We start from the raw sequence: 13,069 nt of genomic DNA on the forward strand, positions 1-13,069 counted from the left end.
TGTATTTTGTGAATGGATATCTAAGTAGATTTCTGTTGTTTTAATTTTTTTTTATAAAGGTTATTTGAAAAATTTCTTGTTTGATAAAGAAAGTATAACATAATGGGTTTTAAAACAATGACAAAATAAAATTAGAATTCAATCTAACAAAAAAAATTGTTTTATATCTTTTACACTACAGAAAAATACAGCACAAAACTGAAGGGGAAAATAATTAATGTTTTTAAAATTTGGGGTTTAATTTGGTATCCACGAGTTGCATCCACCGTTCTCGTTAACACATGGGCAATTTCGGATTATTTTGGTGTAAACAGTGTTTAAAGTACAGAAAAAGTATCCTAATAGCTGAAAGTGTCTTTTTTTGTAAGAAGAAGTTGTAAAAGTGCCTTTTAGTGTAAATCACTCTATATATAAAGAGAATATTTCTCTCTTCTCCTTATGCCATCTTAGAGCATCTGCAATGGTTGCCTCTATATTTTACTCTAAAAATAGAGATCTCTAAAAATAGAGAAGGGGTTTATTGCAATGGTTGCCTCTATATCTGACTCTAAATATTACTATTAATTGCTTATCAGACCTTCTACTTCTAAAAGTTTTTTAAAAAATCTGTTTATTTTAATTTTAACAATAATTCAACATAATTATATTTTTAAAATTTTATTTATTATAAAATACTATTACACCACATAAACTGAAAAACTAATAAATAATACATATTTTAAACATCACCATTAGTATACTTCTCCCACAAATGATCAATTAACGCATTTCGAAGTGAGAAATGAGCTTCTTTGTCTTTGATTTGTCTATATCGACAAAGAAATTCTTGAAATCGGATATTTTCATCTATCGCTATTTCAACTTCTGGAGGTGGAGCTTCTCTTTCAACTTCAATTGGTGCATCCAGATCACGCTCATCATCGATTATCATATTATGTAATATTATACATGTAGTCATTATGTCATGTAGCACATTTTTTTTCCAAAAACGAGCCGGACCTTTCACAATTGCAAAACGTGATTGGAGAACTCCGAAGGCACGCTCAACATCTTTCCTACATGCTTCTTGTTGTGTAGCAAAATATTTTTTCTTAGGACCCCTTGGTTCATGAATAGTTTGCACTATGGTTGACCATTTTGGATATATACCATCAGCCAAATAATAACCCATATTATATTGGTTTCCTTGTATGACATAATGACAAGAAGGAGCAATACCTTGAGCGAGGTTGGAGAAAAGATGAGAAGACTCCAACACATTGATATCATTATTGGTGCCTGGCATTCCAAAATACGCATGCCATATCCAAAGATCATAATCTGCTACAGCTTCCAGAATTATAGTTGGTGATCCACTACGTCCCGCATATTGTCCAGCCCATGCAGTAGGACAATTTTTCCACTTCCAGTGCATGCAATCTAAGCTACCAAGCATCCCTGGAAAACCCCGTTTTTCACCAATATAAAGAAGTCTGGCAACATCATTAGCCGTTGGTGATCGTAAATATTGCTCTGAAAAAATATCCACTATAGCTCGACAAAATATTTTCATGCTTTCGAGTGCCGTTGATTCGCCAATCTTCACATACTCGTCTGTGGCATCCGCTGGCAAACCATACGCTAGCATCCGTAAAACAGCTGTTCCTTTCTGAAGGGATGATAATCCAAGTCTACCGATTGTATCTCTCTTTTGAGTGAAGTAGTTGTCATGATTTTCAACTGCGTTAATAATACGAAGGAATAGGGAACGAGACATACGATACCTTCTACGAAACATAGCATCATTATACAATGGAGTTTCAGAGAAGTAGTCATTGAACAATCTGTCATGTGCACTTTCCCGATCTCGGTGGATGAAAGTACGTCCTCGAACCGATCTGTCATGGGCTACATCGTTGCTTTGTTGATTGAGAAAGTATTGGATGATTGCGTTGTTATTAGCGATAGCACGATGTATTGCTTGTTCTGCATTGTCGAGACTGTTGATTATTTCCATATTGTCATCATCATCTGAAGAAGATGATGAAGAATAGAAATTTGGGAGATTAAAATTCATTTTGAGAGAAATATTTAGAATGAGTAAGGTAAAAAGTTATGAGATTGTGATGACTAACATGAAGTTGCAGTGGTATTTATAGATGATAAATTGATTTTCTATTTTTTTCTACGTTTTTCCTAGCTAATCTAAGAGAATCAATGGAAAATGTGTACATGTGGGTTTGTATTTAATAGAATATGTTATTTTGTATTATTGAAAAAAAAAGTTATGGACCCTTCTTTATTATATGTAGTTGGGTTGATATAAATGTGAGAATTTATTATGATATTCTAGTAGTCTCAAGTGTGAGAATTAAATGATATCTGTGTAGTTGGATTGTCATCTAAAATATCTAAGAATTTAATTTAAAGTTTTTTATGTAGTTGGAATGATGAATGTGAGAATTAATTGTGAAGTTTTTCTAGTCAAAGTTTTTCTACGTGTAGTTGGATTGTCAAGTCCATTTAAAACATGCATGTAAGAAATTAAATAAAGTTATATGTGTAGTTGGATTGATAATTATGAGGGTTTATTGTGGTGAAGTTCAAAACATGAGAATCTTGGAATCACTTCAGCAACATCTATAAATAACCTCATGGATTTTTATTTCCATTCACATCATTCCATAAATTTTGATACACATTTTCTTCTTACTTTTTAGCAAAAATGTCTCGTTCTGCTGGGTATTCTAAAGAAGAAGATAAATTGTTATGTCAAGTGTATATGGAAATTTCTCAAGATCCAATAACTGGTATTTATCAAACCTCTGACCAGTTTTGGGATCGTGTGGTGGAAGCTTTAAGGGAAAATGCAACTTGGAGTGAACATACAAAAAAATCTATCCAATGTCGATTTCAAATTATTGAGAGAGCAACTTCCGTAGAACCGAGAGGTCGAAGCGGCGGTCTAGCACTTTTTTATATGAATGAACCTGCGGTTTTTATTTCTTACTCCGACGAGCACTTGATTGATATTGAAACTTCCTTCGAAGGATATAAAATTTTTATGACATTTGTTTATGGAGATCCGGTCCTTAAAAACCGAGATTATGTATGGGAACGACTAACCCGGATAAGTCTAACAAGGAAAAATCCATGGTTCATGATCGGGGATTTTAACGATATCACCGGAAACCATGAGAAAAGGGGAGGCAGAAGAAGATCTGAATACTCTTTTATCCCCTTTCGTACCATGTTAGATAACTGCGGTATGCTAGACTTCCCATATAAAGGAAATTCCTTTTCATGGGTGGGTAAGAGATGGTCTGGCAAAGTTAAATGCCGTCTTGATAGGGCCGTAGGAAATGCGGAATGGCAAACACTATTTTCCCACACCACTGTGGAGTACCTAAGATTATGGGGGTCGGATCACCGACCGGTTCTGGCTCGAGTCCATGTCGATCGTCAAAAGAGGAAAAAATCCTTTCGGTTTGACAAAAGATGGCTGGGTAAGCCGGGTTTTAAAGAAGCGGTTATCTCAGGCTGGGACTCCTCATATGGAGGCTCACGCCGAGACTTCCATCAAAAAGTAGCCAATTGCCGTACTAGTATCTCCAAATGGAAGAAAACACTCCCGACTAACTCGGAGAAAATGATCGAAGAGCTGAAAAATCAGCTTGATGCAGCTCAGGATGATGAAACCACAACAACCGAAGAAATCGAAGACATTAGGAGGAAACTCTGTTCGGCGCTCCGCGAGGAAGAAATGTTTTGGCAACAAAAGAGCCGTGAGAGATGGCATAAAGAAGGCGACAGGAACACGAAATTTTTCCATGCACTAACTAAACAAAGGAGAAGCCGCAACCGTATAATTGCCTTGAGGGATAACAACGGGACCTGGGTGGAAACGTCAAAAGGAATAGAACGGGTGGCCTCCAAATACTTCCAAAACCTGTTCACCTCGACACAACCTCCGGAAATGGACAGGGCTCTCCGGTTCATCACCGAGAAAGTTACAGATACTTCTAATCACGTCCTATTAAAAGATCCTACAGAAGCAGAGATTAAGGAAGCCCTGTTCGATATCAACCCGGATAAAGCTCCCGGTCCAGACGGAATGACGAGCAAATTTTATCAAAAATTCTGGCAGGAATTCCGCCATGATATAGTCAAATTAGTGAAGGATTTTTTTATCACAGGATACTTCGACCCAAGACTTAACCAGACTAACATATGTCTGATCCCCAAAAGAGAAAAACCGAGAGCGATGATGGAATTCCGTCCAATTAGTCTTTGTAATGTGAGCTATAAGATTATCTCCAAGCTCATGTGCAAACGATTAAAAAAGACGCTACCACACATAATCTCAGAAACTCAATCGGCTTTTTTGGCTAGACGTCTCATCACAGATAACATTCTATTAGCTCAAGAAAACATCCATGCCCTGCGTACCAACCAAGTATGTAGAGAGAATTTTATGGCCATCAAAACAGATATGAGTAAAGCCTATGACCGGGTTGAATGGAGTTTTCTGAAAGCACTCATGCTAAAGCTTGGTTTCTCGGAAAGATGGGTTAAACTTATTATGTTTTGTATTTATTCGGTCTCATACCAAGTCCTCATAAACGGAGAGCCTAAAGGAAACATTATACCATCGAGAGGATTACGACAAGGAGACCCCCTATCTCCCTTTCTTTTTATCCTGTGCACGGAGGCGTTAATCTCATTACTACAAGGTGCAGAGGCAGAAACGAGGATCTCTGGGCTTAAAGTAGCCCAAGCAAGCCCGCCGGTCTCACACCTCCTCTTTGCTGATGATAGTCTGTTTTTTTGTAAAGCAGATATCCAGCAAGGGACTGAGATCTTTAGTATTATCAATACGTATGGATCAGCCTCAGGACAACAACTTAATCTAGGCAAATCATCCATAATGTTCGGAAATAGAGTAGACCCAAACATCAAACAAGGGATAAAGAATGCAATCAGAATATCATCGGAAGGTGGTATGGGCATGTATCTGGGTCTTCCCGAACAAATATGTGGCTCAAAGAAGAAAGTATTCTCTTACGTCCAAGACCGGTTAAGCAATCGAGTAAACAATTGGTCATCAAGACTTCTTTCCAAAGGGGGAAAAGATATTCAAATAAAATCAGTTGCCCAAGCCATCCCTACGTATGTTATGTCTTGCTTCCTCCTGCCCGAAGGAATAATCAACAAATTACGTAGTGTCACCGCAAAGTACTGGTGGAGCTCAAAACAAAATCACAGTGGGATACATTGGGTTGCTTGGGAAAAGCTTTGTATGCCCCATGATATGGGAGGTCTGGGATTTCGTGACCTCCACGATTTTAACCTTGCCCTCCTAGCTAAGCAACTATGGTGACTCATCCAGTACCCCTCATCACTTTTGGCCCGGGTCCTAAGGGGCAGATATTATAGACAATCTGACCCCTTGGAAGAGAGAAACGTCTATTCTCCATCCTATGGATGGCGAAGTATTCTGGCGGCACGACCGTACCTTAAAATGGGCCTGAGGAAGACAATCGGATCAGGTCTGAACACGAAAGCCTGGAGCGAACCTTGGGTTCCAGATCTCAGAGCTCGACCGCCAAGAGCAGCACCCCAAGTTGGATATCCAGATCCGGGGGCCCTCGTCTATCATTTTATTCATCATGATACAAAGCAATGGAATGTCCCATTACTGAATCAGTTCTTCCAACCTGAGGATGTAGCCCTCATACTTGGGTTGAGACCTAGCAGAAGCCGAACTCTAGACGGCTACGCATGGAATTACTCCAAATCAGGGCTATACACTGTTAAATCAGGGTATGATCTGATTAGAAGAATAAAGCTGGATAACACTGCTAGCGAAATGAGAGAGCCAAGTATCACGGTACTTCTTAGCCAAGTTTGGAGAGTCAGAACGCCCGGAAAAATGAGACACTTTATGTGGCAAGCATTATCGGGATGTGTCGCGACCTGCAAAAACCTTACTTACCGACATTTGGGAAACGACAAAAGTTGCCCCCGATGTGGAGACCCTGAAGAATCCATTAACCATCTCTTATTCTTATGCCCCCCGGCCTTACAGGTCTGGGCGTTATCGGACTTCCCGTCCCTTCCGGGCCACTTTCCGAGTAATTCTATTTACCAAAATATGAGCTTTCTCTTTTGGGGAACCAAAGAGATTGGCATGACGGATCCCAACAGAGATTTATATCCGTGGATTCTTTGGTACATTTGGAAAGCAAGGAACAATAAGATCTTCAACGGGAAAGAAATTTCCCCGGAAGATACCTTGCTTCACGCAAGAGTTGAAGCAGATTGTTGGAGGACTGCAAACCAACCAGAAGACGATGGTGTTGAAGTTGGTGGCCCCCCAGGAGCTCCCCAGACACCGATTTCTACATCTGAAAATCGGCGGATTCCGCTATGCCGAATCGATGCGTCTTGGATAGACCACAGACCGGTTAGTGGACTCGGGTGGACACTGGTGGATGGTGGAGGTACAGAACTGGTCGGTCAGCAGGGGTGTCGCAGAAGCCTCTCAGCACTTCATGCTGAGATGGATTGCCTCATATGGGCTATGACTGTTTTGAGAGATAGGCAGATCTCCTCGATTCACATTGAGACGGACTGTTTAGACCTGGTAACCATGTCTGAGACTCCGGAAGATTGGCCTTTGTTTGTGTCTGAGCTGAACAGCTTCGATATCCTCCGCAAGTGCTTCTCGGAATTTCGGCTTTCTCATATCCATAGGAATCAAAACATCCGGGCGGATAGTCTTGCAAAAGGAGCCCGCGTAAGAGGAGAAATTTTCACCCACATCGATCATACCGAGCCTGTCAATGGCGGTCCACGGACCTCCTCTACGATTGGCTAATAGTGATGTAATAGATGGGTAGGGGAAAAAAAAAAAAAAACTATTGAGAGAGCAACAAGAAAACTACATGCATGCATCAAACAATGTGAAAACAGACGTCCAAGTGGTGCTTCAAGTGATGATATTGTAAGTATTAATATATGAATTTTACTTTATTTATTATTATTTGGATATTTATTTATTTTTGTTTAATATTTGTATGTAGTTCAATCAAGCTAAAGAAATGCTAATGGAAGATCCAAAGTTCAAAACTGGTTGGAAATTTGATCATGTATGGAATATTATTAAGAATTTTGAAAAGTTTAAAGATGGTGTCATTTCTGCTAAAAAAATATCAAATCCATGTGGTTTCGGATATACATCTTCAGAGTCTGAAAATCCTACGCCGGATTCTGCTACACAACCATCTGCAGGTTTGTATTCATTTTCTGTAAACTTATGTAATGAAGATGACTTTAGTGGCGGATCTCCATCTCAACGACCACCTGGAGTGAAAAAATCCAAATTGAAAAGAAAAAATGATGATCAAGCATCAGCTGTTATCAAGACTTTGGAAGAAGGAAATAGACAACTTGTGGAAGAATTAAAGAAGACAACTGCACAAAGGCAACACCACTTGGAGATTCAAAGTAAGAATTATGCATTAAAAGAACTCAAAGAAGAAAACAAAGTTTTGCTTCAAGACTTAAATTCCATACAAGATCCAAACATTCGTGCATATGTTCAAAGTGAACAAACAAGAATCTTAAAGAAAAGGGTTGATCAACAAGCTCCTTCTACATCTTCTTCATTTGTAGAATATCTTAAAAATTTTCATGGATCTGAAAGTGATTTACCAAATTATTAATTCAGTTTTTTAGTAATTAATTCAGGTTTTTATTTATAATTATGTATTTTAAATTTTATTTTTAGTTATTTTATTGTATTTTTTATTTAATATATTTTGTTGTTGTAATTTAAACTTTTAAATGATTATATAATTAATTATTGCTGATATAGTTTAATTAAATATAATATTATGTGGTATTTTATTGTGTATTTATTGTTTATGTGTAAAATACAAAGATATAAAAGTTTAAGGATTGTTTTGTAAATAAAAAAGTTGTTCTCTATAAATAGAGAAATGAACAGTATATCTTATAGAGATATACTGTTCATTTCTCTATTTATAGAGTAAGATATAGAGTACCAATGCAGCTGATTTTACTCTAAAAATAGAGTTTAGAGGCAAAAATAGAGTACCATTGCATCCACATCGTACAATTTAATTTGTTTCACCTGCATAATTAAGATAATTTATTTAAATAAATAAAAAGCCAAAATATTAACTATAGAATTATTTAATATATTTTCTTTTCGTAAACTAAAGAAAATATATTATTTTCCATATTTAATCAATATTTGTTACTTTTATACAAAATACGAGACATGTGATTTGAGTTTTAACCCACTGTAGTTTTTTTTTGTCATTACTTAAGTACATAGAACAACTGAGAAATCCAAATCAGGGTATCGAGTTTGCATAAGTAATATCTAATGGGTAGAAACGAATTTTGTGTGCTAATTTGTCTACTTTGTGTTGTTTGCGTGTACGATGAATAAGACAGAAAAAATAAACACCTACTTAGTCTTCAAGAATTCCTCAAGATGTAATGCAAAAGTTTGTCACTTTTTAGTAATAGACATCATCTTCACCAACTTGGAATAATCCATTGCATAAACTATGGTTTAAATTTTGAATATATTACTAATAAGCATTATATGATAAACTGCCGTATCCAAAAATTATGATATTTACAAGCCAATATTTGAGAGGATGAATGATTGAGGTTCTTATGAAAACTCCTCCACGTCTAAAAAGATATATCTCGAAACTTAAAAAAGTAAGATAAATAAAATATAATGAATATTATATTTAAATCACATCAAAATGTGATATGTGGTTCAATTTGTCGCGTTGGTAAGTGCTTGAGAGAGAGACACATAGAGACAGAGACAGAGAGAAAAAGAAAATATATGCATGAGCTTCCTAAAACTCGAATGACAATACATAGTTTTTTATGAGTCTAAAATAATAGTGTAATTGTGGTATTTCAAAATGATAATATTTCCAAGCCAATAATTGAAACGGTGATTGGTTGAAGTTTTTATGAAAATTTTCAACATTTGAGTCAGAAAAATATATCAAAACTCAAAAAAGTAAAAGGAAAAAAATTTAGTAAATATTATATTTAAATCTGATCAAAGTATGGTATGTGGTTAAACATATCACATTGAGAAGTGTGCATGAGAGAGAAAAGAGAGAGAGAAAGAGAGAGAAAGAAAAAAAGAGAGAGAGAGAGATTATGAGTGTATTGTGGAAAATGGACATTCGATTCATATTTGAAAAGACAAATTAGTTGCATTAATTATTCTTTACCATGAGTTTTGAACTCTTCAAATTTTATTCTTTTCTTCCATTATGTGAAATATATAGAGTATTCAACTGATATTTGATATGTAGACCAGTAGTGGATTTTAGTCTTGCTTCGTTATTAGTATTATATGTCAAAATATATAATACTTTTGTGGATATGATTTGACGCCGATAACTTTGACAAGATTAAATAGTTTTTATGCTCGTTTCACTTATTTTATAACTATATGAAAAATAATATAAAATACTTCATGAAGCCCGGCTAACAAAGTAGTACTTTTATATAAAGTTGAATGTTTCAAAATTGCTACCCAATCTAATCGTAATCCATGTCAAGTTAAAGTTGGAAAAAATTTAAATTGATTAATTAAAAACAAGTCAAAAGGTTAGAATTTTTTTAAATCCATTAATAAATGAATAAAATTAAAATTTCCAAAATTTAATAACCGATACATAATTCTGAAAGTTAAGTTTAAAAAAAAACTTATTTTTCATAGAATGAAAAATTAATAGAAAAAGAAAAAATAATTCATTAGTTTTTCCTTTTAGTTAAAAAAAAAGAATTATGATTTGGTAGTATGTCTATTACAAACCCAAAAACTCCAATAATCATATCCAAGTTTTTACAGCATTTTGATAAAGGATATTTCTCAGTTCAATTCCTTAAATTGCTCATATCATTGCAGCATTAAGGTATCAATCCAATTAAAGATGATTTAAATTATATGAAACTAACCTAGTCCAAGTGAATAAGGTGGTGTTGTGATTAAATAAGACTAATGATTAAATACTAAGCAAGTAGAATAGTCAAACAAAATCAAATTAACAACTTAACACAAAATAACTCAGTGACATAAAAGCTAAACTTCTAGATGTGAGAATTGATTAGGGTGCTTTCAATACTAATCTATGATGCTTAAGCATACAAAAAAAATTTCTTTAAGCTTATAATTTTAAATAAGACTAATCCTTTCTCAAAGCACTAATCACACTCCTAGTTATTATTAGCAAGATCTAACTTTCATTAGTGCAACAATAATCAAAAAGCATAAAGAATCAGCTCTAAATTACCATTTAATCTTTAAACAAGCATTCTTATGTGATTAATGCATTACACTCTAAGATGGCTCTTTCAGGCATTTCATCAACCAATTTTGGTGCATGAAATGCCTAAGGTCCAATTCAAGCAGATTATGAAAGATCTAGCATAGAGAATAGCCAAATAAAAAAGGAAAGGAAGAATCTAGCATCTAAACATCATAAACTAGTATCTAAGCACCCTAATCTTGATAATTTCATATCTTTGCATGTTTATAGTACATTTTTAGTCCAAGAATAGAGTCTCATGCATGCATTTATATAGATTCATTGTATTTCATCTTTGTTTTAGAGTTTTAGAATTTTTCATTAGGTCCAAGTGAGTCTTGCGTGTTTGGAGTGTCTAATAGGTAATTTGGAGGTCACTTGGAATGGAAAAGGTGAAACCAGATGAAGAAATGGTGAGAGAATGAGCAAAATGGTGAAAATGAGGTTTAGAGGCTTATCGGCAAAACCGTGTACCGCAGGTCAACTTTTCTCGGCTGAAAACCATACCACAGGAAGGAAAACTCGGCCAAAACACGTACCGCGTGAATAATCCTCGGCCAAAAATCTCCGGTGTCGGTACGTCTCAAAGATCGCATTACTGGAAATTCTTCCCATTCGATTCAGCTTCTGGGGTCTTCATAAAAGATTAAGATAATTGAGTCAAGGTTCCAAAACAGTTAGAATCAATGTATTTGGAGCAGTGAGCTGAACAATATGGCCAACAGAAGACAAAACTGTCTCGCATCCATTCTGAACCGATCCGATACACCTCAGAGATGATCCAGAACAAAGCCCTTCTCTTCCGATCCAGTCTCTGGGGTCTGAATGAAACTTTGAGAGCACTGACTCTACTTCCAGAACGCTTAGATTCAAGGGATTTGGAGCTGTTAGCTCAGAGATAACGCAAAACGGAGAAAGCACAGGTCTATAAGCCAATCTGGACCAGTGTAATGCGTCTTAAAGATCGGCTTACTAGAAAGCCTTGCCGAACTCAGATGGAGTTGATATCTTCACCAAAGTTCGAGCTAGTTGATTAATCTACCCTGTGGGCTTGGTCTCATGTCATTTGAATCACTGATCTGAGATTAACTGCGAACAGAATACGAGCATATAATTCCTGGTTCAAGAGAGCTGTCTGGGTGCTAAGAGTGTAAACCCCTCGACATGTCTTGATACCTAGTCACATTTGCGAAGATTTTGGCCATTCCCTCTGTCTGGCACCTCGGTCATACAACACCGAGGCATGCTTTGTTGAGAACACTAGTCTCAAAATTACTAAGTATCAAGCTGGGAGCATCAAAGAGGTTCTATCTTAATTTTGCTATGTGTTGGATCCGGCCTCGGCATAGATCCCTCAGCATAACTACCCCGATGCCCTCCTGAAAATGACCCCTCGGTATGACACCTCGGCCTGGATACACCGAGGTAGCGCCTGCACGCAACAAATGTTCATTACCTCGGTCTAACCCCTCTACTTATTCCACACCGAGGCATGTCTTGAGAATAAAATGTGTAAAACCTCGGCCTGACCCCTCGGTGTGCATGATACCGAGGCCTCTTGTCATGAACCCAGATCAAGAACAGAATGCTTCACGCTCAAAGACCTAAACCGGATCAAAGCCAAAGTTCACACAAGTTCTAGAGATGTTCTTTACACTTCAACCCAGTTTCAAGACGCCTTGGTGTGTGGCCTCTGTATGGCTGTTCTTCAAGACACTGAGGCATGGATCAACCACAGAAAACTGGGTCAGTACCAAGTTTATCCTGGGCTGACCCGGTCCGAGCACACTCTTTATAAATAGTTTTTGGGACCAAAAATCCTACTTATCCGTTATCTACTTTTGAAACTTGCCTCTTTGGTGAAAACCCCATATTTTTTTCAAGAGATATCTTGGAGTTAATCAGATTTAAAGCTGATTCTTGCAATCTTATCATCTTTTCTCATAATCTAAAGCTTCTAATCATGATTAATAACACATCTTGCAAAGGATTAAGTGTGTTGATCATAATTATTGAGTAGTCTTTTCATAAGGTTCTAGATAGGTAGATTAAGGTGCAAGGTGTTAGATTAGGGAGTTTAGGAGTTAGATCATGCATTTCCTTTCTCTGATTAGCTGTTCTTAAAGCTAGATTTCTGATAATCACCTTGGTCTAGATCATAGGCTTTTCACCACCCAAAAGGTGTTTGATGAAATTCCTGAACCAGCTTATTAGAGGTTTATGCTTTGTTCATCATGGGAATTATTGTTTAATGCATAATTCACATATTAAAGCTGATTACTAATGCTTACTGATTCATATTTCACAAATGGGAATTTGGTTTGAAAATGGATTAGTATAGAGATTAATAGCTTCATGAGAGAATTAGTCTATATTTGATTTCTAAGTTGAATGATTTTGTTTGGTTGTTTGTCATTAGCTCTCTAGTTTAACATTGATGTACCCTGATCAACTATCCTGTCTAGGACCGTTCTTTCCATCATATTCATATCATCATGTTGCTATTTACTTGCTTTTGTTTGTCTTTGATCACTTGCTTAATCTTGTTTTAGCCATGTTTAGCTTTCATTTGTTACTTGTTACACAACAACCGTCTTTGAATTCCTTGGGTTAAGATACAACCTCATAGATTAGTGATCTAAACCACATTGTTGGATTGGAACCCTTTATGCTACAACAGAAAAAGGGATTCATACCCTAAGAGTCCA

The 13,069-nt window shown here is 36.3% G+C and overlaps 1 protein-coding gene across 1 annotated transcript; it reads right to left on the reverse strand.

The window, feature by feature from the left end:
- Positions 1 to 718: 718 nt before the first annotated feature.
- LOC112083492 lies at positions 719 to 10,957 on the reverse strand. Its single transcript, XM_024151521.1, has 4 exons — positions 10,836 to 10,957; positions 8,618 to 8,712; positions 1,429 to 2,043; positions 719 to 1,218 (listed from the first exon to the last, which is right to left on the reverse strand). Exons 1-4 carry the CDS (start codon positions 10,955 to 10,957, stop codon positions 719 to 721), a joined length of 1,332 nt encoding a protein of 443 aa, XP_024007289.1.
- Between the last annotated feature and the right edge of the window lie 2,112 nt (positions 10,958 to 13,069).

Source organism: Eutrema salsugineum, unplaced genomic scaffold (genome assembly GCF_000478725.1).
Source record: "Eutrema salsugineum unplaced genomic scaffold, Eutsalg1_0 scaffold_6, whole genome shotgun sequence".
Taxonomy (NCBI): Eukaryota; Viridiplantae; Streptophyta; class Magnoliopsida; order Brassicales; family Brassicaceae; genus Eutrema; species Eutrema salsugineum.